The sequence below is a fragment of the Phyllopteryx taeniolatus genome, chromosome 12 (assembly GCF_024500385.1).
Source record: "Phyllopteryx taeniolatus isolate TA_2022b chromosome 12, UOR_Ptae_1.2, whole genome shotgun sequence".
Taxonomy (NCBI): Eukaryota; Metazoa; Chordata; class Actinopteri; order Syngnathiformes; family Syngnathidae; genus Phyllopteryx; species Phyllopteryx taeniolatus.
This window is the reverse complement of record NC_084513.1, coordinates 15,637,619-15,664,398: the sequence shown is the minus strand read 5'-3', so window position 1 is coordinate 15,664,398 and position 26,780 is coordinate 15,637,619. Positions and strand designations below refer to the sequence as shown.

General features: G+C 37.7%; 1 protein-coding gene across 6 annotated transcripts in view; it reads right to left on the bottom strand.

Annotated features, from left to right (window-relative positions):
* Positions 1–2,646: 2,646 nt before the first annotated feature.
* The window catches only part of epha3 (eph receptor A3), a 105,523-nt gene continuing 81,389 nt past the window's right edge, over positions 2,647–26,780 (bottom strand). For 5 of the 6 annotated variants that reach the window (XM_061791512.1, XM_061791513.1, XM_061791511.1 and 2 more), the window contains one exon: positions 22,460–25,430. Coding sequence is in view for 4 of the 6 variants with exons in the window: in XM_061791511.1 (XP_061647495.1) it covers positions 25,325–25,430 (106 nt within the window). In the remaining 2 variants the exon portion in view is untranslated. Of the gene's footprint in view, positions 2,832–22,459; positions 25,431–26,780 lie in introns of those variants that run through there. The other variant, XM_061791514.1, reaches the window with a different exon arrangement.

Here is a 26,780-nt window from a genome sequence, read left to right as displayed (position 1 = left end):
GAAGCAATGACGGATGTTTTAAAAAAAAAATGTGATTGCTGTTGAATCCAACAGCAGATCAGAAAGATCAGAAAGAAACAAAATAAACTGCTGCAATTTTCAAGATTATATTTCATTCTCAGAACGTTTGTGGCAGAAGAACAATAAATTGCCTTCTATTTGAACTCCCCTGAAAAGGCCAAAATCAACTGAAACTTCTGAGGTTGAACAAAAGGCTCAGATTTTTTTTAGATGTTGAGGAAAATAAAATACCATAAAGAATATTTGGAATGATCTGGGATGGACTGTCCCCATCGTAAAGCCTTCATTTACTGAACAGATAAACTTTTAAATATTATTCATACAGATGTAAAAATAAGTCGACCACTGTTAACATTATAAAAACAATACACACTAAGGGCTCTATTTCCGTGGCCGGCGTGGCGGGCAGTGTAAATCTGGGAGGAGGCGGGTTAGACCGGGTTGTGTTAATTTTGCAGATGAGCGCAATCTGGCGCGTTTAAACGAAGGAGGTCTGTTCCACTGTGGGCGTGATCACAGCCGATTTCAATCGTGTCCAATCAAAGCGGCTCCTCTTATTCCCTTTAAATGCGGCACAATGAGGACGATGTGTAATCGCAGACAAAACAATGTTTGCACCACAACCACAGCACCCTAGGATAAACTCCATTTTCTTTTTTTCTTATTTCTTTTTTTTACCTGAGAAATCATCTTGGAAAAATGTTCACTCTTGGCATGCACGATTACAGTTAAAACTGTGGTAATGATGGGCCACTGCTGTAGTAGTGATTATGTAGTCTCTTGTGTAGTTGTGTACATCTGGGTCACATTTCATGCCAACGTACTGTTACGCAAATCACATAAATAAATAGTGCACCAACAAAGGGGTTTGAACAGACGGTTTTCTCCTGGATAAGCGGTTGGTACGCGTGTGTAATGTTTCTTGACGTAGCGCCAAATAATGGCCTGGCATCCATATTTCAGGGTTTTTGGTATGGGGAGCATTTTGACAACATTGTTGTCGGTATATGTGAAAAACAAATCTGTACATTTTTGTTTAATCGCATCCTTAAACATAGAGCCAAGTATTGCCAGACATCTTTCTATAAGCACACTTTCTCCACTCATACTCCCCATTTGATCTCACTTGGCACGGACTTAAGCGTTGATTGATTTTAAACCCTTTACCTTACTACCTGTCTCCATCTGCCCTCCCTACAGGTACTTGGCAGACTAGGACGACCTTTTCTTAAAAATAGAAAAGTCTTTGCTTTGCTGGATTTCCATGATGGAAACAGGGTTACTGTTCTTGGGAGTTCTTTCATTCTCTTTCTGAGCTTCAGGCATTCTCCCCAATCACCCTTACCTCTACTGATCCATATATTTTACACACTCCTTCTACATGTTTAATTGTGAATCATTTAAATTCAGTTGCGTATTCATTTTGTGTGATATTCTGAGTAGTAATGCATTTTAATGTTAAACATGAGCCAGAAAGCATCATTTAGAACAATTAAAATGATGGAAAATGAACAGCCTCACTGTGAAGACTGCCAGGAATTTGTTCTATCATCACTTTGCACTTAGCACTATGGTTTCTCTATTGTAGGGTATCAAAACTCCCCAGTAAAATAAAGAAAGGTAGAGAACTCAATATTCCACCTTTTTCAGAGACACGTAACTGTGGGGCAGAGTAATAACACATCATGTGGTAAACTCTTTCTCACTCCGCTAACCTTGGATGAAGTCTCAGATGAGACGAAAATGCTATTTTCACCTCCATCTTGAGCCAGAAGTGTCCTCACTATGAATTACGAATGTGTGTGTTGGTGCTCTATTTTCAACACTACTTTCTTCTAAGAACTTGTAATTACTAGTTTATTAGTTATTTGTATAATTTTAATGCATAAAAAAATCCCCATTACATGACATGATTGATGAAGAATTTTAACAGCAATTGAAAAACAAATCACAGACAGACAGAGCTGTTGTTTTATGCATCGGTTTTATGCTGTATGTGTTTGCCCAATTTTGTGTATTCGTCTTTAGAGGAGACTTACAGGTATTGTTGCGTCAAGTAACCTGCGGCAAATAATCATTAAATGAAGTGTTTATGCCTCCATGCCAGCAACAGCTATTGCCAGAAGTGTTTAGTTTTAAGCTTGTTCGCCCATAGGTTGCCTGGTTCATAGAAACTTGATATTTTGAGAATGCCTGCGGGACATTTTCTTACATCTGGCATAGGCATACTCATGGCCTCGGAAGGATTGCGATTGGTCCACATTTAAGGTCAGTACCATATCCCCAAAAATTATTTGGATTGTACAATGATAAAATTCAGCTTTTCAATGAATGCTGAACAAGTAGCTAATATTGATCATGAAGCAGCACATCTAGAGCCACTGTGAAATTATTATGAACACACTGAAGAGAACACCAAGAGAGTAGTAACCCGAACCTTCATGGGTTTCATCAGTATTTTGAACTGTGCGACTTAAATAGAAAAGGATTAGTTTCCTTCAAACAAACATTTCACTTTTTTTTCTCCCTGGCAAGGCTGTTTTGTCTTTGGAGAGACACATAGATGTTTTTTAGCAATTGTTTATTCATTCAGACACAGTTCCATGGTCGCATTGGAAATACATACTCAACCAGGACAGGATCTTAGGCAGCATATCTTCTGGAAATGCTGACAGTGAAATGGCAGGCAGACAACTCGGGAGATGATTTATTTCGTATGAGACATGGCTCTGAGATCTGGGAACACATCTGTTCTCTTTGCCGGTGCTAAGCGGGTCGATCTGGTTTAACTGCTCCACTGTCGAAGTTGCCTTAGAAACAAAAAGAGAAGATGCACAAATGGAAATGTTACACTTCTAAACTCAAGGGTGGAGTTTGGGGGGTATTGAATCAAAATTAACCTTTGCAGAAGACCACATATTGCCATTGGTATTTTTGTATTATCATTGGTTACGGTATATAGAGCACCTATGAAAGGTGTTGAAATGGTGACATTCTTACAGTTTTTGACAGTTAAAGTCTGAGTTTTAAAATATTTTAAATATAGTTGTTAATTTCATATGAGGCCAGGGTGTACCCAAAGTCAGCTGCGATAGGCTCAAGTTACCTTTGACCTTAATGAATGCTATAGAAAATGGATGGATGGTTAAAAGAATGCAAGAAACCCTTGTTTTCCTCCATTGTTGTTTGTTAGTGTCACTCGTTTTATCAGAAGATATTAAACAATTTAATTTTTTTTGTCATACTATTTTGAAGTGAAAACCAATGAAAACAGTCAAGCTGAGCCAGTATTAAGAAATTGATAGAACAAATTATATTCTTATAGTATAATACTTAGCCTTTATCTGTCATACATTGAATCGGTTAAAAAAAACAAAGAAATTACCACAAGAAAGCTCTAGTTACATGAAAACACATCCACATGTCATGTCAAAGCAACAAACAGAAACAGAAACAAAAGACGTAATTTCTGGATAAAACACAGTGAAAACAATGGTGAGTCAAGAAAAAAAGTAGATGTAATGTCCTGAATATCACTTTTCAAAACAATATTAACAAAAGTAAATAAATAACATTGGCTCAAGAAAGGAGCTCTACACACACTGTGATGTCATAAAAATAATACAAGCAAAAAAACAACAACAAAAAAAAAGTTTTCCAAAATGTCAGTTTGGATTGTCCTTCAACACAGTTTGCATGTGTACAATTAGCCAAAAGACATCTGTGTTTGTGTAGACATGGCCTGTGGCTAGTAAAATGATGAAAACCGAAAATCATGTTTTTGTGTGTTTATGTGCCGGACCCACAGCGGGATGTCTTTTTTCACAAGTTCCGTCCAGTGTCTAGCACTCATCTTTGTCCTTGGTTCACGTGTCAGTCGTCATATCTCTTTCTTGTATCCATCTCTCAGTGTCTCTCTTTCTCAGTGGGATTCTGGACCCTAAACTACTTTCCCTGTGGCCTATATAACCTCTCAGATCACATCCTCCCGTTCCTGACCTTCAGAGTCACAGCAGCCTTGGGAAAGCGTTGGCGGACTGATTTACTGATACACAGGACGGTGGAGCTCCAGAGAGGTCAGCAGGGGCTCACATTGCCTCACTATCCCACCAACGAGTCCTGTACTTTGGATTAGTCATGATTTAGTGATAGGGCATTCTGGATCTGAGGAGTAACGTAAGAGGACATTGTGGGAGACGTGGGGGGAATGTGTTTCCGTGCACCTATGTCACTGACATCATCGAAGATCATGTTCTTTATCTGTCTTTAAAATATTTAACACAATAAATGTACATTTTCTTTCCAGTTTAAAATGCTATAGTTTTCAGATGACACATTTGCTGTGTTGAGATTATAAATATATTTTTTACTAAACAACCCTTATTAAGGTCTAGGGTCGGCACCACTGGAGGTGGAAAATGTGGGCAACTTTAATGGCTCAAATTCTTACCAAAATATTTTAAATGGATTATTTTTTTTACATCAAAAATAATATACAGTATAGCAAATTGATGTTAAAAATTATGTGTTTTCCCATATAACATGCTCTTATCCTTAAGGTATTTAGGTGCAAATGATTTATGTATGACGGCAGGTCAAAAACTGTCACACGTTTATGTGAAGCCAGAAACATTTGTAGAAAGGTTGAGGTGATGCTGATATGAGCCAGTGCCAACATCCATGGTTGACTTGTCTTTGTACCTAAAGAAGCCACACGGATGGTAATACACAACAGAACAGACAACAGTGTAGGTGGATTTAGAATCCAACCTAAAAGGATTAACTTGATATTCAGCATACCTCCTGTGCATTATCAAATGTTTGATTGTGTGTTTATCAGGTTTATCTGACCAACAGGATTAAATGTTGCTTTGTGTTGGACCAGTCTTGGTTTGCAATCTAGTTTTGTTTTGTTTCTGCTTGGATTTTGTGCTACGCTTTCCTTGTGTTGCGTGCTGATTGTCTGTTTCACCTGGTGTTGTTTGTAATGCGTTTCATGCATCAGCCAATCAGTTCCTTTTCAGCTGTCTCTCATCTGGTGATTAGTTTGTGTGTTTTGGTCCCTTGTTTCAGTCCTTTGATTTTTGTTAGCTATCGTTTGGTTCCCACACTCTGTTGTTTACTGTACCCGCTGAATATGGTGGAAAGAGAACACAATACTTTACTCAAGTCAATGAACTGTTATTTGAAATTGAAGTTGTTAGAAATACTAAAACAGTAATTAAAGACAAATGTATTCTACTCTGCTTGGTAAAGACCAACAACTACAGAAACGAATGGCAACAAAAATCAATAGGAAAATGATAGAAATACATAAGGCTATAGTTTGCACTGGGGTACAACTGTGCATACTGCATCATACTAAAGATTATTTCTAATTGTTTTCCCATTTTATGTAGGTCAATAAGGTAGCCTAATCATGATAAAACAGTTTAGGATACTGCTACAACAACAATGTTAACATATTGATCTGACATTGTAAATCAAAATCAAGCATTATTATCTTTGTGAATACAAAACTTTGGACACGCCTCTTGCATTGGACCTCATTAGATTGTGCAGGTGTGCCTAATAAAGTGGTTGGTCGGTCAACATAGAACTAGTGATAGAGTAGATTCAGTTCATCTATATATGGAGTAATTTGATTATTTTTATATAAGGCAACAAAAGTATGAGCAAAATTAATAACCAGGAGATTGCAAGGACATCCAACATTAACAATGTCAACAATGAATAAAGCCTCTTTCTAGTTTCTATCCTGGTGGTCCTTCCTTTATTAGTCCAATTAATCATATAGCAGTCATTTATTAAAGAAAAATTTGTCCCATAACAAATACAAGCCACTTCTGACATATTTGGAAGCAATGTTGAATCACTCAATGGCAGTTCCCACTAAACATACAGCTCTGTGGATGGAATGTTTTCAGTTGTATTCATGTTCTGGGCTTTGCTCAAACAAACATCATTAATGTCATTCCACTAATGCAATGCTTTTCTTTTCCATTTGGGGAGAATAGTTCCATGAATGCACACTTCAAAAAGTTTGGAAAATAGCATTTGAAGAATTGAAGAACAATTGCATTCTGTAGGTTATCTTCTATCATATAGTTTTGCGCCACGGTGTGATGAGACACTGCATCACAAGTACAAAAAATACAAAACATACTCAAACCAAAGTTTTCTTTTGATTATCGATAAAATAAACAAATAACATTCATATTATAGTATAGATATAGATCATGGCCTGCCACATCATTTTATGTGGCCCGCGAAAGCAAATCATGCTTGTCAACTTCCGTGATTTTTGCTAAAATCTGTACCCAAATTCCAAATTGTCATAATAATAAACATTAATGTTGAGCTATTGCATTTTTCTGTTACCAAATCCTTCTTCCACAGTAACTTAAACACTACTTGAACAATCTATTAACCTTGTCTTCTGATTTCAAAACAAGTTATCCCTCAATTTGTTGTGTAATGGTAATAATATGATTTGGTGATTAAACATTTATATGGTTTCACTGTTCTAATGGCCCTCTGAGGGAAATCATAACTACAATGCGGCCCGAGAAAAAAATGAGTTTGACACCCGTCAAATAGATGGTCACTGTAAACATAACAGTAATGAATTTATTTTGCTTTAATGGTCATGTTATTGTATCAGAAGCTACCCCTGTAAGCATAAATCAAGATCAGAAAATTCCATGTCTGCATAGTTCCTATTGTTTAACATTCTAACATTAGTCATTAAACAATTGAGGTGTTTTCACAGTAATTCTGAACACCTCCACAATTTACTGACCAAGTAACTGGCTGGTCAACTTCTTATCTCAGCAAAATGAAGATTGAGTTGAGTTCACATTTTACATGGTTGCAAAATAGAGGTTTTGACACTCAACATTTACTGTAGGTATATTTATTGGTCACTTCACAAACTCTAACTTAAATTGGGTTTATTTTGGGAAACAAATCCATTTAGTCATGTATGGCTAGGAAGTGTAAAATTTTAACCTTTAATCAATTATTTGTGACATACTCTTTGTGGATTCACCTGACTGCATTTCTTGGAATAATCTACAGTTGGAAGAGACTGGCAAAACTAATGACTATACTGGTAAGATAGTTTAAGATTTACATCCTCATTTATCAACATCATGATAAATTGTTTTGCTGGCCAATGTTATTCCACTAAATATACTGTAATTGTTGAAATGTCCCTTTTGTTGATGCCTATTGCAGTGTTAATCAGCCCATGTTGATGCCTGTTGTCTTTTTGGTCAGGTCACTCTTAAAAAACTTGAGTTTTTCACCTTGTTAAATAAATGATAAAATATATGTTCTCTGGGTGTGTTCATCCTTTAAATCAGTTTGTTGGGAGGATAAATAAAACACTTGCTTACATTTGTATTGCGTTAACTCCCTAATATGAGATGTATTTAATTGTGTGTGTCATGCAAAACCTTAGCTTGGTATTGTTGCGATCTTGTCACACATTTGCAACTGACCTCATCTCCGTCTCACAAATCTACAAGTGCAAATCTATTGTACTTTAAACATCAAACACATATCGGCAAATCCTCTAAATGACCGTAGCAGGGAAACTCTACACACATGAGACATCATGCCAGCCACATCAGACACCACTGTTTGTAAAAGTCGTATAACTTTACATCAATAAGTACAGTATGAGAGCCATTCAAACACTGTTCCTAACCCAACAGTTGCTTTGACCCATCTGTAATAAGCATAGTCAGCCCTGTGGCATGCATTAAACATTAACACTAGGTCTATAGAGCCCTTTAATCCAGCACCCGATCCCTTCATGTGAGCCAAGGGGACAATTCATCCAGCCTTAACACAATTCTTTGCAATATATTACATATACAGTTTAGTTTCTTCCCAATAAAAATGCATCTATGCAGTTTCAATGAAGACACCATCTGTTCATTCGTGACAATGTATAGACAATATGTTGTTTTGTCATTAAAAACCAAGTGATAAACTTATAATTGGCTTTTTTTGTGGGGTTTCTATGGTCTTATTTTCCAACTTTGAAGCATATATTTATGCAAGAACCCAACTTTTAATCTAACTCAAGAAACCTGCAAACAACCTTCCACAAGTATTTCATTGTTTAACTAATATTACTATAATTATAACATTTTCACATGCCTTATATGTTCTTGTTATATGTCTTAGCATATAATCAAACCCTATTCATTTCACAGGAAGGAAGAGATGATTGAGGCAGCAGACGTCAAATCAATTGTTTCAGCATTTCCTGATCCGTGATGTTGGAAGTACTTGGTTTCAAAGGTCATGTTTTCATGCAAGCTCTCTAGTAGCGGGTCTATTTTCCACCAATTTTTCCTCGCTACATCAGTGATCACATGGGAGGGTTTGCACAACGTCTAGCTACACTACAGCTGAAGACATACGATCTTTGCCTGGGTGAAGATGAAATCTCTGTTACTGCCCTGTGTCTTTTTGAATTTTTCCGCTTTTCCAAAATAGTTTCCTGAATGTGTAAAGCTGTCATCCTGGTTTAGCAACTGCTCCAATGTGCTGAATCACATTGTAAATTATGAGAAGCGGACAAAAAAGGACATATTCAGTCTTTTACTCCACCCGTCCATACTTTACCAAGGGTAAACTGGGTCAACGAGCCGAGCTGAGATTTGAGCCTTTGACTGTGAAGTTGATGCAATAGTCGCATTCTTCACTGTGTTGTCCCATATATGTTATGATCTCAATTTTGGGGGAACATTGTGAAATTACAAATTAAAAAGGCTCAATTTCAATTTCTGTATCACACCCTCGTAGGTTTTGTCTCTTGAAGCCATGAAAGGATTTTTCATTGTTAGCGAATGTGGTACTATACCTCATAAGTCATTCTGCTCTTTTTGAGATAGCACCAAATGGACAAAATAATACAACATACCTGTATTATATTTGTCACTGGGAGTCATTGATATTGTAGGAGTAGGTTCTGTTCTACTGATTGATGTGAATTTTTGTCTCGATATCTCCTGTAATTTATTGGGATAGCCTGGCTTTTGTTCCGTGTGACCCTGACCAACCTAAGTGGTATAAAAAAAATGGATGGATGGATGAATATGAATTATTATTTGTATTCTTATTTTCAAAAATACATCATACTGGATCAAATATGACTTTCACTTTTGCATGAAATTAAAAGACTATTTTAATGGCACATCCCCCATTTTAAACATGCAAGAATAAGTGGTGATTTTTTTCATTGTAACGTAATACATTTTATTAATGTTGAACGGAACTGCACATGCATCTCACAGGCCTGGACCTGGTTTGAGCAAATAATTACATTGCAGTGTTTATTGGTTTGTAGTTGAACTCTGGTATTAATAGAAAGCTAGTTAATGTCCTTTATCAGGAGCAGATGGTAGACTTCATGTGTTTTAAATTTTATTTAAAGCTTACCAAATAGGTTTTTTTTGTATGACTGTAAAACTAGAGATGAAGATGTTGTCAGAAATTTACTGGACTCTAAACTTGGATGCTCACTTTGTGGTTTGTTGGCTTTTGACATTTATTGGCTTTTTTTTGTGTGACTTCTTTGTGTTTTCTCTTTATTGGGACGTGTGATAGTTACCATGTAGGCATTGATGGAGAGATATGAGAGTGATGGGGCACACAGCAGCAGCAGTGTTACTTCCTTGAGTTACTTCTGAGGGGTTTAGGTGCCTTGCTCATCTCACCAGCGACTACCTGCTGCTTTTTTTTCTTCCGCAGCTTGGCCCTTACAGATTACATAAAAAAATAAATAAATCTGACAATATAACCAAGTCATATTACTTTAATCCAGTGATTCCTTACACTAGTGCGCCATAAGAGATCATCAGGGAGCCGTGGTAAACTATTACATTTCTCTTAATTTATCCAAATATTATTATTTATTAATTCCAAATGCATCTTTGTTTTATATATATATATATATATATATATATATATATATATATATACTGCATTTTTGTACTGTAAAACGGGCGTCTTGGCTCAATAAAGGTTGGGAAATACTGCCTCATCTGGCAGCACTGCTTTTCTGCCTGGGTTTTAGGAGACAAATAGAAAATTGTTTATTGTGTATCAAACTCATTAATTAACAAAACAAAAAAGTAAACTAAATCAAAGTGGCATGCCATAAAATGGCAGGAGAGAAAATGATGAAGTACTACTCAACCATAGCGTAGAAAATCATATATGCTTGTTGGCATAATGATCAGGAAACATATTTTATTATTATATTTGCCTATCTTCCCCCACCCGATGAATTTTTCAAAAGTGGTCATGAATATATTTGAATGCATTTTTTGGATTCATCAGAAGTAACATGGTTCTACCAAGAGCCATTTTCTTGCCATTCTGACCACTTTTTGTCAGTTAGGTTTTTGTCTGTCCATCAGTCAGCTAAATTGGGGGGTCATTTTGGAAACAAAACATTGGAGTTCCTGGAAATTTCAAATACAGTAAAAGACACGAAACAGATCTAAATTGAACACTTAGTAATGTAAAGAAAGTCCACTCCGTGCTTCCATTTATCTCTCACAAATGTGCCGGTACACACTTGAAGTGACACATGTTTGCATTTGCACAAGCGCAAACATTGGTGCAGGTGCAGCTTTGTTTGACTGATGAGTCTGTTTCCAAAGTGCAAGCTGCTCCATGACAGCTGTCTCCACACTGACTCTTAAACACCAAACTCTCCACTTTCTTCTAACCCATCCCTTTCCCCTGAATCCACCAGCTTGGATTTCTCTCTTTTTCTCTCTGTACGAGGCATGCCGAAGTCAATTTTTCATCTCCAAGAGTGAACTGCCAACTCTCAAGGTACGGTAACAAGAATAAAATTCTATGTCATCTAAAAGAACTTAACTCTCCTCTATATTCCACTCCAGGGCTGAGTGAAAAGCAATCTGTAGTGGTTTGGGGGCGGGGGGGGTCACTCAGGAGAAGGGGAAGCAGCTGCAGCCATGGTAGTGCCAGGATTGCATCTCCACATATTGACCAGAAAGTTCAACAATTACCCGTTAGCCCGGTCTCTCAATATGATTAGCATGGACTCTGATGATAATGGATTTTACATGCTATTACGCCAAAGGGGGAATTAACTGTGTTTTGGGAATAACGAAGTAAGGGAATGAGACAACTGCCTGCTTAATGTCTGCAGTATTTGGCTTACACACTGGAAATAAGACTTTATATTCATACAGACTCTGGTAAATCTTGATTGTTCCTATAAAAAGAATAATTCCATTTGTCATATGGTGTCTTTTAAGTCTTTGGGAGAGTAACAGCTTGATTGGCATGCATCGCACCCATTCTACGTAAATATGGTCGAGCATTTAAAGTTAAGTCCAAATTGAAATCAAATATATATAGATCTAATTAATAAATCAAATAATTGTTTTTTTTGGTTCTTTATATTTATTTTATCAATATCATGATAATAACCATGTTAATTATAAATGTTTTCACATTTTCAGAATGTTTCATCTCTTGGTGAATTACCATAAACAAAAGAATTTGAAAAAGTAGCAACTGTTGTTGTAAAACGAGAACAGGAATACTATCAACTACATTCCTTTTGGGGAATACCCTCTAGGAACATTTTTCTTTGTAACTTACATGAACTTGATTTTCAGAATATCCCACGGCACCAATGGTTGTGACCCAACAAGAAAGAGTACAATCATTCTTTCGATGTGACACACTCTCAGGGCTTGACTGGGAGCTGAGCAACACTTGCAAAGCCATTAGTGGTTAGACCTTTTCTAGAGGGTGTGCTACTCTTCACATACATCAACACATACAAATGATTATTATTCCTTAAACTGCAATTAATTCACTTCATTGTGACATTTAAACTGTACAGCCACCGCTCCCAAAACAGTCATTTTTGATCTGATGATGATCGGACTCTTTCTGACCGGTTGTCAGTGTTTGGCGACCCTGATTGGAGCAATGTGGCCTGCCTCGGTGTAAACAGATGGTCTTGGCTCTAATGAGTACTCGCTGATCTCATCCAGATTGTGATTTTGACTGTCAGATGATATATTCGTACCCGACACAAGTGAAATGACCGAAACGGTTTGAAATACGAGTGTTAATTTAAGCCCCAAGTCAGACATCCTGCTCGGAGTTCTATTTAGATGTTTGCATCTGAACTGTGTTTATACACCCGTGTCCAGGTCTTTGTATGTCGTGCCAATCTCTACACAATATTGACCCAAAATAACCAACATTAGTTATGGAACTGTAAATGTTAAATTATGAAATATGCTGTGAAATACAGTATAAAAGGACAGGAATAGATTGTTGCATTCACATGACAACTAATCTATGAATGTTTAATTTAAGAACTGTAAGGATATCTCTTTTAATATACTTGGAATACTGATACACAGTATGAGAATTTTATTTATCATTTTTTGACAAAGGTTTAGAGTTAGGGTTAGTATAACCCTAACCCTAAATGTATCTTAAATTGAGCTTTTGCTTGTAAAATATTTTTGCCCATAATTTAGGGATATTATTTAGTCTGACGTATGATCATGATGCATGACTATAACTAATTTCCATGATCAAAAGGTCTGATTATAGACATACTATACGCTATAGAATAATCTTTCCCACCTTGCAATTTATGCATGTTTCCAAAGTCCAGGGTCCAGATATATACACCACATTTGTGCACAAAAATCTAAAATTGTCCAGACTCACGTCTTATTTCTGATTTTATGGTCCTCTTTTGCAAACCGCAATCATCAACGCTGAATGTACGTGCACAAGCTAGATTTCCTCTCCCACAATAGTCAACAGTGGATAAGTGAAAAGGAAAAGAAAAGGATGACGACTTTCTCTTTAACCTCGAGCAAATGACAGCATCTTGGCTGGGGAGGAAACCGGAGTACCCGGAGAAAACCCACGCAGGCACGGGGAGAACATGCAAACTCCATACAGGCGGGGCTTGGATTTGAACCCCGGTCCTCAGAACTGTGAGGCAGATGTGCTAACCACTGTGCCGCTAAAAAAATTAATACAATGAAAAAATATTCAAACAAAATTAATTAACTTATGTTCACAAGTTAATTGGTTTTTAGGGTGAAAATGCACAAAGCATTAACAGCTGCAAATACTGTAGATAACCACATTTCACAACATACTGATCATTTTATTGTATTCAATCTTTTTTGGATGCAATTCCACTACACAAGACTTTGGATAATTAACAACCAGCAGCTCCCTTGACCCTCACAACACCTACCTACTATACAGATACATTCCTCATATACACAACTTGTGTTCCAATTTATGATGTCAGTTGAAGAGCTGTGCGTTCTCCATACACGTGATGAACACTTTCCGAGTAGGATGAAATGCTCATCTCTTTTGGTATTCACTTCCTATAACTTATACGTTTGACAATAACCAAGGGATCCAAATGAAGCTGTTAAATCTTTAAAAAAAAAAAAAAAAAATCCTCCTGGTCTCTCCACCTTCTGCGGAAGGAAGGGGAAAGAGGAGGATTTGGAGCATTTTGGAGGATTGCGTTTGATCACAATGAACCTTTACTCTGATCTCTCCTCACATTTTCCATCCATCGACGCTGAAGCACTAGTAGACCATCACATCATTATCAGGCCTTTGATAGCTATACCTCTCTACTATGAGAAAGTGGGCAATGTGCCATGCGAGTGTGCCAGGATTTGATCCAAGCTGGAATGAAACATCAACATATAACGTATGGCCCCTCAGCTCTCTCTTCCTCTGAACACTTGTCTTTTGTTCAGTCGACCATAAGATGCAAAGCCTTTTATCCCGTGGGCTTTATGGGTTGTAATTTTGTAAATTCAAAATTGATTTACATATGTGATGTGTTTAGGTTTTGAACTGTTGCACGTTTCTTTGATACTTAAATGGAATGCTTAATTATTGGAAAATTATCCATCCATGCATTTCCATCCATCCAGAGAGGCCTCACCTAACCTGAGAAGCATATTTTTGGAATATGGAGAAAATCAAAATGTCTGCAGAAAACCCACAAAAGGTGAATGTATTGGAAGATTAGTTGTCTTAAATTGTTACATACTTTTTTTTATTCTTTGTTTTATTTCCCTTACCTTAACTTTAATTATAAGACTTGTTTGACAATCCATTGTAAATCTCAGTTTAGTAGAATATCCATCGAAATCAGTTAACGTACCATTGTATCGTTGATCAAACGTTCATTAAGTTAGGATATACTGCACAGTATTTTTCATTGAACCGCAGTTAAATTACCACTGTAATTAACAGTATTAACATAGATGTGGGACTGCAAATGTTATGGGGTTTTCATTTTGACATTTACATTAAATTAAGTGGTAAGATTTGATGCATTTATTATTAGTTTGTGCAACATAACTCACATAAAATGCACTACATTATAAATCATTGCAACAAGAAAACTCGTATGTAGTGTATTTGATTCAAACTCATGTACAATATTTACACCTACTATAATAGTTATACCAGGATGTACAGGTACTGTATGCAATCAATAAGGCAAAAATGATTTCATATACCTAAATGTTTCATCATACAACGACCTGCTATAATTCACAATTAACAACATAATGCCTCCATTAGGAAATAGTGTCATCTTACAAAATCAATAGTGACATGTCTGACAGTCCTCATGACTTTATCTTTCTGTCTATACAGTGTGTCCCCTGCATACTCTTCATGCCATTAGTACATTTCAGCAGCCACTTCCCTGAACCGTTGGGCTGGCTGTAATTGGAGAGCGAATGGGATACAGAATGCATAAAAGCCAGATGATATTGCTTGGCTTGTTAATGACATTTTCCCCTTTATGATAATATCTGAGGAGGAACAACCCAACCATTTGTGTTTGTAGCAATAAGACTCATTCTGTTTCTGTAAGGCTCACCAGGCCTGTAAACTGTATATACATAGACATGCTGATATCGGTGTTGAACCTCCATGAGGCTCAAGCCATAGACGAAAGAGAGTGACTAAAAACTCATTGATCATTTTGGAGGCAGACATTACACTACTGTTTCTTGGTTCGAAGGAAAAGTTCGTAAACATTTGGAAAAAGTTGGAATGTTATGTCATAAAATCCAAAAGGGAGCTTGACGTTTTCATCGGGGTAAAGGTGACTGGTGTCAGAAATGTAATAGATTCAAATGACAGATGCTCTCAAGCTTTAACTAATAAATCAATTTAGAACCACACAAGCCGGGGAGGTTGTTTGGCTGAGTCACGTCACTCTGAGCCAAAAGTTTAACATCTACGCTGTCGTAACGCTGACCCATGTCACAAAATTCCCTAACCTTTTCAAAACATGAAGACTTTATGGTATTCTCAAGCTACCCATAACCCTATTTTTATGTTGTTGTTTTTTTACCCTTAACCCTGATGTGAACTTCATGAGAAAGAAGACCATTATTTAGATTATGTTGACACAAGTTGCTTAAAACATTCTGTTTTAATTGCTACATACATCTTAGAGCCATGGTGTTATGCAGCATCACATACATCATTATGTTCCCTCCCGAATGTTGTCATGTTTTCTCTTAAAACACAGAGCAGAACTACCATTTCAACATCAGCTGCTTTTTTTGTGGTCAACTTGATTTGGTACCTTACAAACACACAACAGAGCTTCCCACATTTAAACTCTGAGTTCATTAGAACCATGTGGGCAGCACGATGGAGTAGTGGTCAGCACGTCTGCCTCACATGCAATCGGGAGGTTTTGGTTTCAGATCTGTTGTGTGGCTTTTCTTGGGGTACTCTGGCTTCCTCCCGCTTTCCACAAAGGTGCATGTTAGGTTAATTGAAGACTCAAAATTGTCCGTAGGTGTGAATGATTGTTTACACTCTGCTATACAGTATGTACCAACAAAGTAAGCCCACAACACTGTCGACAAACAGTCTAAAAATGGTTGGATGGAAAAGAACCCTGTGCTTTCTCCCAGCGAATCAACATAGAAAAGTCAAATAAATGTTTTATTTAAATGTAATGGAATATCAAACTGATCTACAATTATTCTAAAAATAAAGACAATGATTCATTTTTGTTATAATCTATAATGTAAAGCTATCTTCATACTTTGCACTTTTAAACACAAATGTTAATGGGAATGTTCCTTCGATACACACAAACAAACGTACACGTATAGAAATAACCAAACAAGATGGTTCCCATGAAAGGAAAGAGGAGGCTTGAAAAAAAGACTTAACCAAATTTGACAGTCAACAGGACCGTTGAAGCTGGCCTTGCTGTAACCAAACACAGTGGTAATTGTACATGTCAGGCAGAATTAGCATGAAAGTAAATAGCTTCATTTCTCCTCGTGTATATACGTACACTGCATTAGAGGGAGATGGAGAGCCAACAAACAGAGGCCTTCATAGAACATACACAGTTTGTTTTCCATCAGTTTTGTATTAAAGCTAACATGACCTATAATAATAAAAACAAAAGTATAAACAGATTGAACCCTATTCTGCGTGTGTGTGTCTTGAATCTTGACTAAAGCTGTGCACAAACATAATGTAACTCTACCCTTGATATACTGCATATACAGTACTTCCCGGTTCATCCACAGTCTCCTTTCTAAGCAGGATTTTATTGCAAATAAAAGGAGCGAGGTTCGAACTGGGGGCTGGACTCATCCTCGACATTCCTGCAGGACTTGTGCGGTACAGCTGATTGACTGATTGGCTGGCTGACAGAGGGACTGTGGTAAATGAACTGGCTCACTTTGGGGAAAGGCCGGAAAGAGCTTGTCATGTCTCCTTTGCAGACATGAAAACACACGAGGGAGGGGAGATGAAGGGCTGGGTTGTGTAGAAGGAAAAGAAGAGATAGAAATCTTGCTTCATGCACTATGTGCAGGCATTCATGCATGCAGGCCTCGGAGACTCAGCACCACGCGGGATTGTGTCATTTGTTGATTTCCCTGTTGTCTTAGTTGCCCAGTGCTCTGATCCGGTTTTTGGGTTGGGTCATGGTTTCTGGCCCAAGTACTGTTAACATGGGATGTGAATTAGTTCATGGCTCTTCTGGGAAGTGTGAGTTACACACAACAATTTTGTGACTAATATTTAGAGGACTAGCTTGTTTAAACTCATAATGCGTCTATCCTCATTTTCAGATAGACAACAAATAATTCAAAACAAAGGGGCATATTTTACAAATAGGATTTGAAAACATTTGTAACAAAACAAAACACACATTTGGGTGCAAAATTCCCATAGGTGGTTGGAAACGGGAATCATAAATAAAGTACCAAGAATTAAAATATGGGGAAGAAAAAAGTAGAGGGTTTTAAATTTGGAAATTTGGGGGGAAATTGTTCATGGGACTTAAACTAATTGGGACGAATCGGATTAAATAGAAACTAATAAGAAGAAATGGGAACTGTCACAGGGTAGTCCACCATGTGAATTATTCAAAAACAAACACACGTCTTGTACGATAAACTCATCTGAGAGGTGAAAACGACCGTATTTTAAATTCAGTTATGAATCAACAGCTCACGTGGCCAAGTATTATATGAGGTACAATATTTTTAATGGCTGGTATTTTTTTTGTTTTGCTTTTGTTTGTTGTTTGTTTATTTCTAACATTGTCCATAATGACTATTTCTTAAGCCATGTAGCAGCTGGGAAGCTGTTTACAGGACACTCGACAACTCAGCTGTTTGGGTCAAAAGTAACATTAACTGGTGGCCTTGCAATTCTCAGAGGTTAAGCTGAGGGAGGCGGCGAAAAGGTGCTAGGGCCACCGGTGGCTACAGACAGGCCTTGTCTCAAGTGTGTCCCTGTATCCCTGGCACTTGACCCTAATCAAAAACTCTGAGACACAGAGGAAACCCAGCAGTATATCAGCCTGTCACTGGTTCTCACGTGTGGGGTTTGATCCTGGTGATGTACGACTTTAATATGTGCATGAAAGGATGGAGAAACTGAGGAATGAGAAAGAAATATGGAGTGAGAGAAATGGAGGGATGTGATGGAAAACAAGAGGAAGAACATGCATGCAGCACACAATTAAAATGTAATAGACTCTGAATGAAAGACTGCATTATGCGTAACACAGCTATTTAATGCAAGTGGATGCAAAGTGTGCTGGTATTGAGGATCAGAACCTCAGAATCAATCATCTTGCGAATGCAAAAGAGTAACGAAAGCAAAAGACAAGCAATGCAACAGCAAGGAAGCAATAGTGAGTTGGACGAGTGGGGGGTTTAGCTGTTAAATTACGGATGGACGTCGGGAAGAGGCAAGGTGAGGTGAGATGGGAAAAAATGAAGTGCGAAAATATCGGGGGTGGCAAAGTGCTGACATCAGAGCAACACATCATTCAGCTTCCACTGAAAATCGATTCTCTCTGAAAGGCACAATGGCGTTAACAGCTGTAGGCCTGACTCTCGGTTTTGCTTCCAGCGCCATTAACATTAGCTGAGAGAGACCTAATAGCAGCACGAACATAGAGCTCCACCTTGATATTCAACTTAGCTGATGCACTCTTTTCTGGACCGGTTTGTACAACTGATGATGTAATGGCAACATTTTGTAGACATAGTGAGGGGGTCAACACCTGTACAATTTCATTATTACTGATTTATTGAATTATAACATGAACTATGAGCAAGTGTATTTGAGTATCTGCAAATAAAAGTGAAAGTTAATTTCTTTTGAAACTGAAGAAGTATAACAAAAGTGGTAGCATTGTAACAGCCTGATGCTAACTCATTGAATGAATATCCAATGTACAATACATCATCAGTAAAATAAATCATAGGATCATAACACTGGACCATTACACCTTCAAGAACTGAAAATGTAAGAATATTGGTAGATGGCGTTAACCATTAATCAAAGGTCACAAATGGGCCTGACTCATAATTGGTTGATGTGGTTCATCCCTATTAAGTTTTTCCTCCAAGGTGGAAGATTGTCGAACACGTTTTGCTAAGAGCAAGCAATTTGCACTTGTTGGAGGTAATTAACCAACATACCTCAGTGTTGATCACCTCTAAGTTGGTGATAAAATACAGACCGACCTGCACTTCACATTTCAAGAGCAAACATCTTCTCCTTGTACCACCAAGGATGCAGAGGAATTCGTTGTGATTATATTTCCACTTATTTTGGTGCTACCGTCATTTGTTAAGTTGACAGAAGGTGGTGTGAGCTTGACAGTCCTGGGACCTCTGTAGGTGTGTGAGCAGTAAGGGCAGCACTTTATGTTACTTTGCTGATTAAATGATCGAGGAGCCAGTGTGTGCTTAGGTTCCTTCGAGAGCACAGACAGTACAAAGCTAACATTCATCTTTGTGTGAGAGTGTGTGTGTGATGAAGACAGCATTTTGACAGTTTAGGGGAACAGTGCACCACAGGGAGCGCCGTTGCAGCACATGTACATGAGAACATTGAGGATTCTCTTTGTGTGAGTATTCATGTATTGTCCAACAATGCCAGTAAACAGATAAACAAGTCGTGTAACAAAGACAATTAAAACATGACATTACGATTGCGCGCTTTTACCCCCCTTGGAGTGGACTTCTAAAGTTAGATCCACACTGCGGTCTGGCAAGGAACTCAGTGGAGTGTTATGAGTTTTTTACATGGTGTCAGGCAGCTGCACGCGGCTGGAGACTCACGGTTCAATGGGAACTGAAGGAAAGACTGCAGGGATCGAGCATGAGGCCACAAAAGGACTTTTGTGACCTGTATCCAAGAACTAACTTCATCAGTTGCCTGATGTCCGCTCTCTCGCTTTCTGTTTGTTCGTTGGTAGAAGGGCCAGAGAGGGCAGATTTTTTCACAGTTCATTTTAATAATGTCAGGTCAGACTGACAGTTGTAACAAATATGACAAAAGGTTGACAAAACATTTTTTTTTTTGTTAATTGTAGACTAACTTTAACTTCTTATTTTTTTTGAAATTCCATTTTATGAAGAATTTGGCTATCTATAAAGCCCTTTTTCTCTTTGCCTTCCTCAATACTACTACTACTGCTGCTCATAATACTTTATAGTAACAATACACATGATTTGTGATAGATTTTAAAGTGCTACAAGAAAAAAATAAAACAGGAATAATGATGGGCTAAAATTGTATTTGGTTTTATATATAGAAAGTGTAGTATAAGGGGTGGTCACCAAGTTTTGACCATTAAAGAAGCTAAAATTATGAGACATGGTTCATGCCCCAAAATCTTCAGTCAAATTTGTGTTCTGTGACAAGAGGAGCTATGTGCTTTGTACAAGCAATGATGGTTATTGAAGCGCGGGAAAAAAAGCCTTTCTAACCGAAATGTGTTCTTGACATGCATATTTCGACTCTCCAGTAGGGGAAGATGAATTCTCCTTTTCATGATGTTGTCTTGTCGTTATCATTGCTATCCAAGTGAAACACATATGCGTCGCTGCACAGAGAATGCATTACAACCGGGTGCTGCCAGTTGAGATGATGAATGGTAATGGTTAACCGTTCACCTGCGATACTGCAATGATGCATGCCATTGTTCACATACTTCTCCAGACTTGGACACAAGTGACACTGAGCACACCTGCTCTAATTTGATTCTCTCTAGTTTCATCTCTCTTCAATATTGTTCCTGCCATTTCCACTTCCTACCTGGCCTTTTTTTATTCTTGCCAGGGAGGCTTTATAGATAAAAAACAGGACGAAATTGGTGGCAATGTGAGACACACTGTGTTCATTGTTTCTTGACATAGAGAGCGCAGCATCCTGTTTTCTCTCCTTGCACATCTGCCTGGAAACATCTGGACAGTGTCAACGTTACAACAGTGACCAGAGAAACCATTACTCTATCTCCTCTTGCGCCTTTTACAGTTAGAAAAAAAAAAAAAAAAAAAATCTTTATTAAAATATTTCACCATAGAGGCACCAGGATCATAAGAAACAAAATATTTCATTCTTTGTGATGGAGTTATTGAACATGGCAGCAGGGATGTTGGGTACAGGGAGCCATGGTCAATTGGGAACTTGGAAACAAAAAGGAAAGGTTTCAGCACATTTATCTGTTATCAGGTGCGTCAGAGACACATGACTAAGGATTTTGGACAGGACAATCCAGTTGAGTGGACTATATTAGTCAACACTATTGATGGCGGAGAAGGTTTGGCTCACAATTTCTGTGCTTGCTCACCTCAAAGTTGGTTGAAGAGGTTAGTGTCAGGACTTTCGAGCTCCTCTACACTAAACTCACCCAACCATGGTTTTATAGACCTTACTTTATGTCACTGGGAGAGAAAAGAATTTTCCACAAATTGTTCCCACAAAGTTGGAAGCATGCAATTAGCCAAAATGTGTTCTTGGCATTCTTAGCACAAATAAGTGTTTACTGATGTAGAGAAAATTAGGTGTGCCTCAGAAATTCTCTCCCAAATATTATTTTACTCAGTAATACCACAACTGAAATCTGCTTTAACTGTGAATTCTGTACTGGATCTTCACTTAGTTGGTACATTGTATGTTGCGTATAGTCTTGCTCACATTCTGTACCTCTGAATATGTAGTTTAGCATTCAATTTTTATTTAGTTTCCTTATAATGATTTGTGCATCTCTTATTAGTTAGTAAACGTTGATTAGTTGATTATTCAGAGTACCTCTTAATAAATATCACTAGCACATAGAAATGCAATTTTATGCAATTTCCACAGACAATACATAGCCAAAGCTAGTTTCTTCGTAGGCTAAATCCATCAGTCGCTGATAAATCCTAATGAGCCTGTGACACGCTAATTGGAAATGTTGTAACTGGCCACCGAGAAAATCATTTGACTGTATTATTGATATTTTAGGGGGAAGGGGTCGAATGAAATAAATTGCACTTCGTCCCACACCTATTCCAACATGTAAGTGAATTTATTGTGCGGTTGTCTTTTCTTTCTACGATTGTTGTGATTGTCCATTTTGAAGTATTATTCTGTTTTACTTGTCCTCATATACATTGTTTATCATTTCCATGTTTGGAATAAAATCACTACAACTACGACTACTGTATTAATTTGAGATTCATTATCTTATTAAGAAATATTATGCCATTCTTGAGTATAGTGTTGCATCTCTGGAATTTGAAGACAGAAAGGTGCCCAGAGCCGGTGCCAGAGGTGGGCAGCATAGCTCCTATAGTACTACCAATAGCACCCCAAAAAAATGTTATGATTTAATTTATTTATATCATCATAATGAATGGTACAGTGCTTATCAATAGGACAGGCACGAAAAATTGTCTGGTGCCCCCAAGAAAGTCCAATAAATTATTTATTTTTTTCGTATGTAATTTATATGCCATCATTATCTTTGTGTAGGAAAACAAATGTTGAAAATAAAACACAGAACCAGGTCTATCATCATTACTTTTTTGGAAAATATTTTGAGAATATTTATTATAAAAATATAAATGTTTCCACTACAAATCCTTTTACATTAGTTGACAAGGCCAGCTACGTTTGAACACGTAAACTCTCACACAAACACACGGGTCAGTCTTGAGACAGAAAGGAAGGGTTCTGGATATGGGGTGCATAACAGTATTGCTCTCTCAGATGTCCCAGGTTGATAAAATAAGTCAAAAAAAAACACAGATAACACTGACACATAATTTACTGTAAGCTTCGAAAAACAAACAAAAAAAAACAACAACAACAAAACAAACACTGTGCTGTGTAATGTTAACAAATAAATAATTATGTAATCACAATTGCGTTTTTATTGTAGAAAATAAAAACAGGCTGACAAATATAATTCAAAACAAGATAAAGTATAATACAGATGCTTTTTGTCTCTTTTTTAATTAAAATTGTTGCACAATTTGTAATCTTTTTATACATACAAAAATTTGTACAAAGAAGGATGGCATGTACATATTGCAGGATCTGTCGGGCTAGTTGCTATATAGTTATGATGGTTTACATTATGTACATGCTAGTCAGCAACAGCAGCATCCACAGGTAGAACATTGGATATACCGATACTGTGAACAGAGCTGGGGTTTCCCAAAAGCACCATCATCATCTCTGTTCACTGGGTAAATTTAATCTCCAGCCAAGCCGATAAAATTCCTACGTAAAGGAAAGTGCTCACACATTGTGTATTAAGTGCATTTGGAGTGCACCATTGTACTGTAGTTGAATGTTTCTAGTCCAAAAGTATAGTAGTACCAGTTCATAATACTGTGTCATTGACCAGAATCCATGCAAATGTACCTCTATACTGTGGACCATCCAAATGTAAAGGTGCATTCATGGAATCCCTTTCTGGACATTTTGTATTTTGATCTCATATTAGCAGTTTTAAGCAAAACTTCACACTTTGTATATGGTAATGGTGCTAAATCCTACTCAGTTAAACCATGAGTGTTTGCATGGTGATCCCAACATGATCCAACCCAAACATAATGAGGCACTCATGTTTTGGATTAACCCCATCAACAGTTCATTCAAGAAAATAGGAAACCTGTATTCCCTTGGCTTTTGTTAAACATGTTCTCAGACTAAGGATAGCAGACTATAATTCTCATGTCCCTGTCAAAGTTTTTGTGTTGCTTTCGACCAAATCTGGGCATACTCTGCACGATTTAGTGTTGGTGTTCAATTCCACAAAAGGCTGCAACTTCTGTATTGGTACTTTTGGGTCATTGCTGTTCCACTTAAGTCCTGTAAGTGTCAGCAGAGTGCATTTTAAAGTGTTGCAGAGTGTCAAAACAAACCAAGAAGAAGAGTCGTCTCTATGTCTGTGGGGATGCTAATGCTAAAAACAAAGCTAACAGTGATGTAGTTGCTTCCCTTATCATTATGCTTCTAAGACACGGTTTATGACTGTTCATCTACTTTGTGCCGGCACAGCAAGAAAGAGTTTCAGAGATTGGGAAATCTAGTTGTAACAATTTCAACTGTCTAAGAAAACTATCAGGACAGTGCAAATTTCTGAAATATTTTTGTCACAAGTCATCAGATCATCCTGTGATGAGGCCCGACCGGACTTTAAATTGTGCCATATTTCAGAGTTGCCTGACTACGAATCAGGTTGTAAAAAGTCTTTCATTTTTCAGTGTCTTGAGTGTATGCCCAGCTTAATTGACGAAAGAATCTAAGTGTTATTGCTGAATGAAACTTTTCTTTCCCAGGAAAATAAACTTAAGTACATTTACACCTGCAGTTGAAAACACATCCATTCCACAAAAAGAATATCTGAAGGAGAAGTGTGGAAAAACACTGCTTCAGCTTTTACGTCCCATTTCCAACTTAACAATTTCTCAGTCTCATCTCTCTTACCGTGCACTCTCAATTCCCTGCTCCGGTTCACTCTGTTCACTTCATCCGTTTCCACTTGTTAGAGAAAATATAGATCAAATAACGTGTGCATCCTGAGATTTCACACAAAGGTCGAAACAGCACTATAACGTTACAATATCTGCTTGTATCACATTTACCTTACATTTGTCAAATAAAGAGTGTGAAGTGTGTTATTGCTCCTATACCTTCAAAGCTTGCTGTTCAATCCACTGCGAGTGTAGCATGGTCATGGCTTCCGAACAAAGCAATCTCATATCTGATTATCATCATTATTGCTTTTATGTGGCAAGCCTACAGAATGCTCAAGATTAGAACAGATTGGGTTAATGTGTAGGTAGTTGGGGGGGGGGGGACACCCCAAAAATCTTCATTAGTCCAGGAAGGGTCCACACGTGATCAGCTGCTGCTGCTGTATTCCATGCTGCTATGCTAACTGTCTTGCTCGACACATGTTGCTGACCAGGTGTAACGGGAGGCGCCACCAAGCACCACAGGCTGGCAATAAACGGAGGGAAATGCCATCCACCTTGACTGGTACCGAGGGCTGCAGCTTTGGCCTTTGTTCGCCCTTGCAACCCAGTCCAGCCAACTTGGCTTCATCCCTGACCATTTCTGTTCGGCCATGTTAGTTCACAATGTGCATCTTTAAAACCCAACCCGCCGCCACTCTTTGTGTGTCTGTAAGGCATCTCAATTTGAGAATGGATCAATGGAGAGTTCAAGAGTCGGCCAGATAACTGGTTTGCTATACTGGGCTCTTTCCATTTCTCTGCCAGGACTTTATGTGTTCAACAAAAGCCCATAATTGTTTAATTCCCTATCAGTCATCTGCCATCATCACTATGTATACACAGTGTGTATTAGCAAGCAATTAGCTCCCATGCTCCTGGTGATTTTCCTCTGTTGGCTTCATCTTTTAAACAGGTACAGGGACGTTCTTGGTGTGAGATTCTAGGGCTTTGAGGCTGCTCACGATCTTCTTCTGTGGTCCTGCAATTGTCACTCCAACCTTTTTCAAATCCCTAGTGAGGAGGAAACATAAGAGAAAAAGAAAGAAACAGGGAAGAGAGAGAAAAGGACAGGAGGGGAGGTCATTTACCAGGCATAGTGACGGGGCAGGACATGACAGAGGAAAAGATTGGAAGAAAAAGAGATAGAAAGTGTGCATTAGTGATGAAGGATGTGACATCCTTGTGACATTTAATGACATGCTCCCAGCACGGCTCCCTTCACTTTCCCATGCAGCTGCCATTCACACTGGACTGCATTTCCCAGAAGGCCAGTCAGCTGCCACTGCTCTGAATGAGGATATGCCTCTACTCTCCATCACTAATAATCAACAATATAAGCCTGTGGCAATACACTGACAGTTGCAGTTATGACCTGCCAGTGGAAGAAACAATCACGTGCAATGGTCTGGTTCCCTGCACTGAATTGAATTGAATTTTATCTAACAGGCAGGTCGGGATATGGGGAAAGGAGCACAACTGGTACATGATATATAATTCAACATGCAATTAAACAAAGACTATTCAATTAGGAAGAAAAATTGCTCGTTAAGAGCTACCGCTTCACTTCAACCTTAGGTATGCATTAGCAACGCAAATACAATGTAGTCTGTGTAATAAGAAACGCATTTGAGAACTCACTAATCAGGTGAGTACATTTAAATAAAAATATTAGTAGAAGCAGATAAGTTGCAGTCCAAGTGATGGCATTACAAAAACCTTTTTTAGCTCTTTTTTTTAGTTTGGTAAGTGTAACGAGAAATCGTTCATTATGGAAACACGACATCGGTTTTGCAAAGCAGCAGACTTTAAGATAGACATTGCTTCAATCCGTGCTTCAACACAAAGGGAGAGGTTACATGTAATGGAATGTATCAGAATTGCAGTAAAAAACAAACAAACAAACAATACATATAAAGGAGTTGCAGGAACAAGCAGCATTAGTTTGCAAAAAGGAGATGATAGCTTGGTTTCCATCCACACTATAGAAATGCAAATTTATTATGTAAAAATCTTTAACATTAAAATCTGTAAATGAATATTGGCATTTATAGTACATTTCTCTGTTATTCTCTGTGTTATTTAAATCCCTATTGTCCGACCAAAAACATGCATGTCCAAACCCTAAATAGATGACTGTTATTAGACCGATTTTAATTAATACTGTCTGTTATGTGTGTCAGCAAATATTTAAAGTACACTGGAAATTCACCTGTTTATCTTCCTCCTACAACTTTCATGATTTCATTCAAGCATTTTGTTACTATTTTACATTGAAAGGCTAATGGCAAATGTAGCCACCCATTTGTGGCCTATGTACATCAACCAGATAAATTTAGACCTCAGTTAGCATGGTAAAAGAAA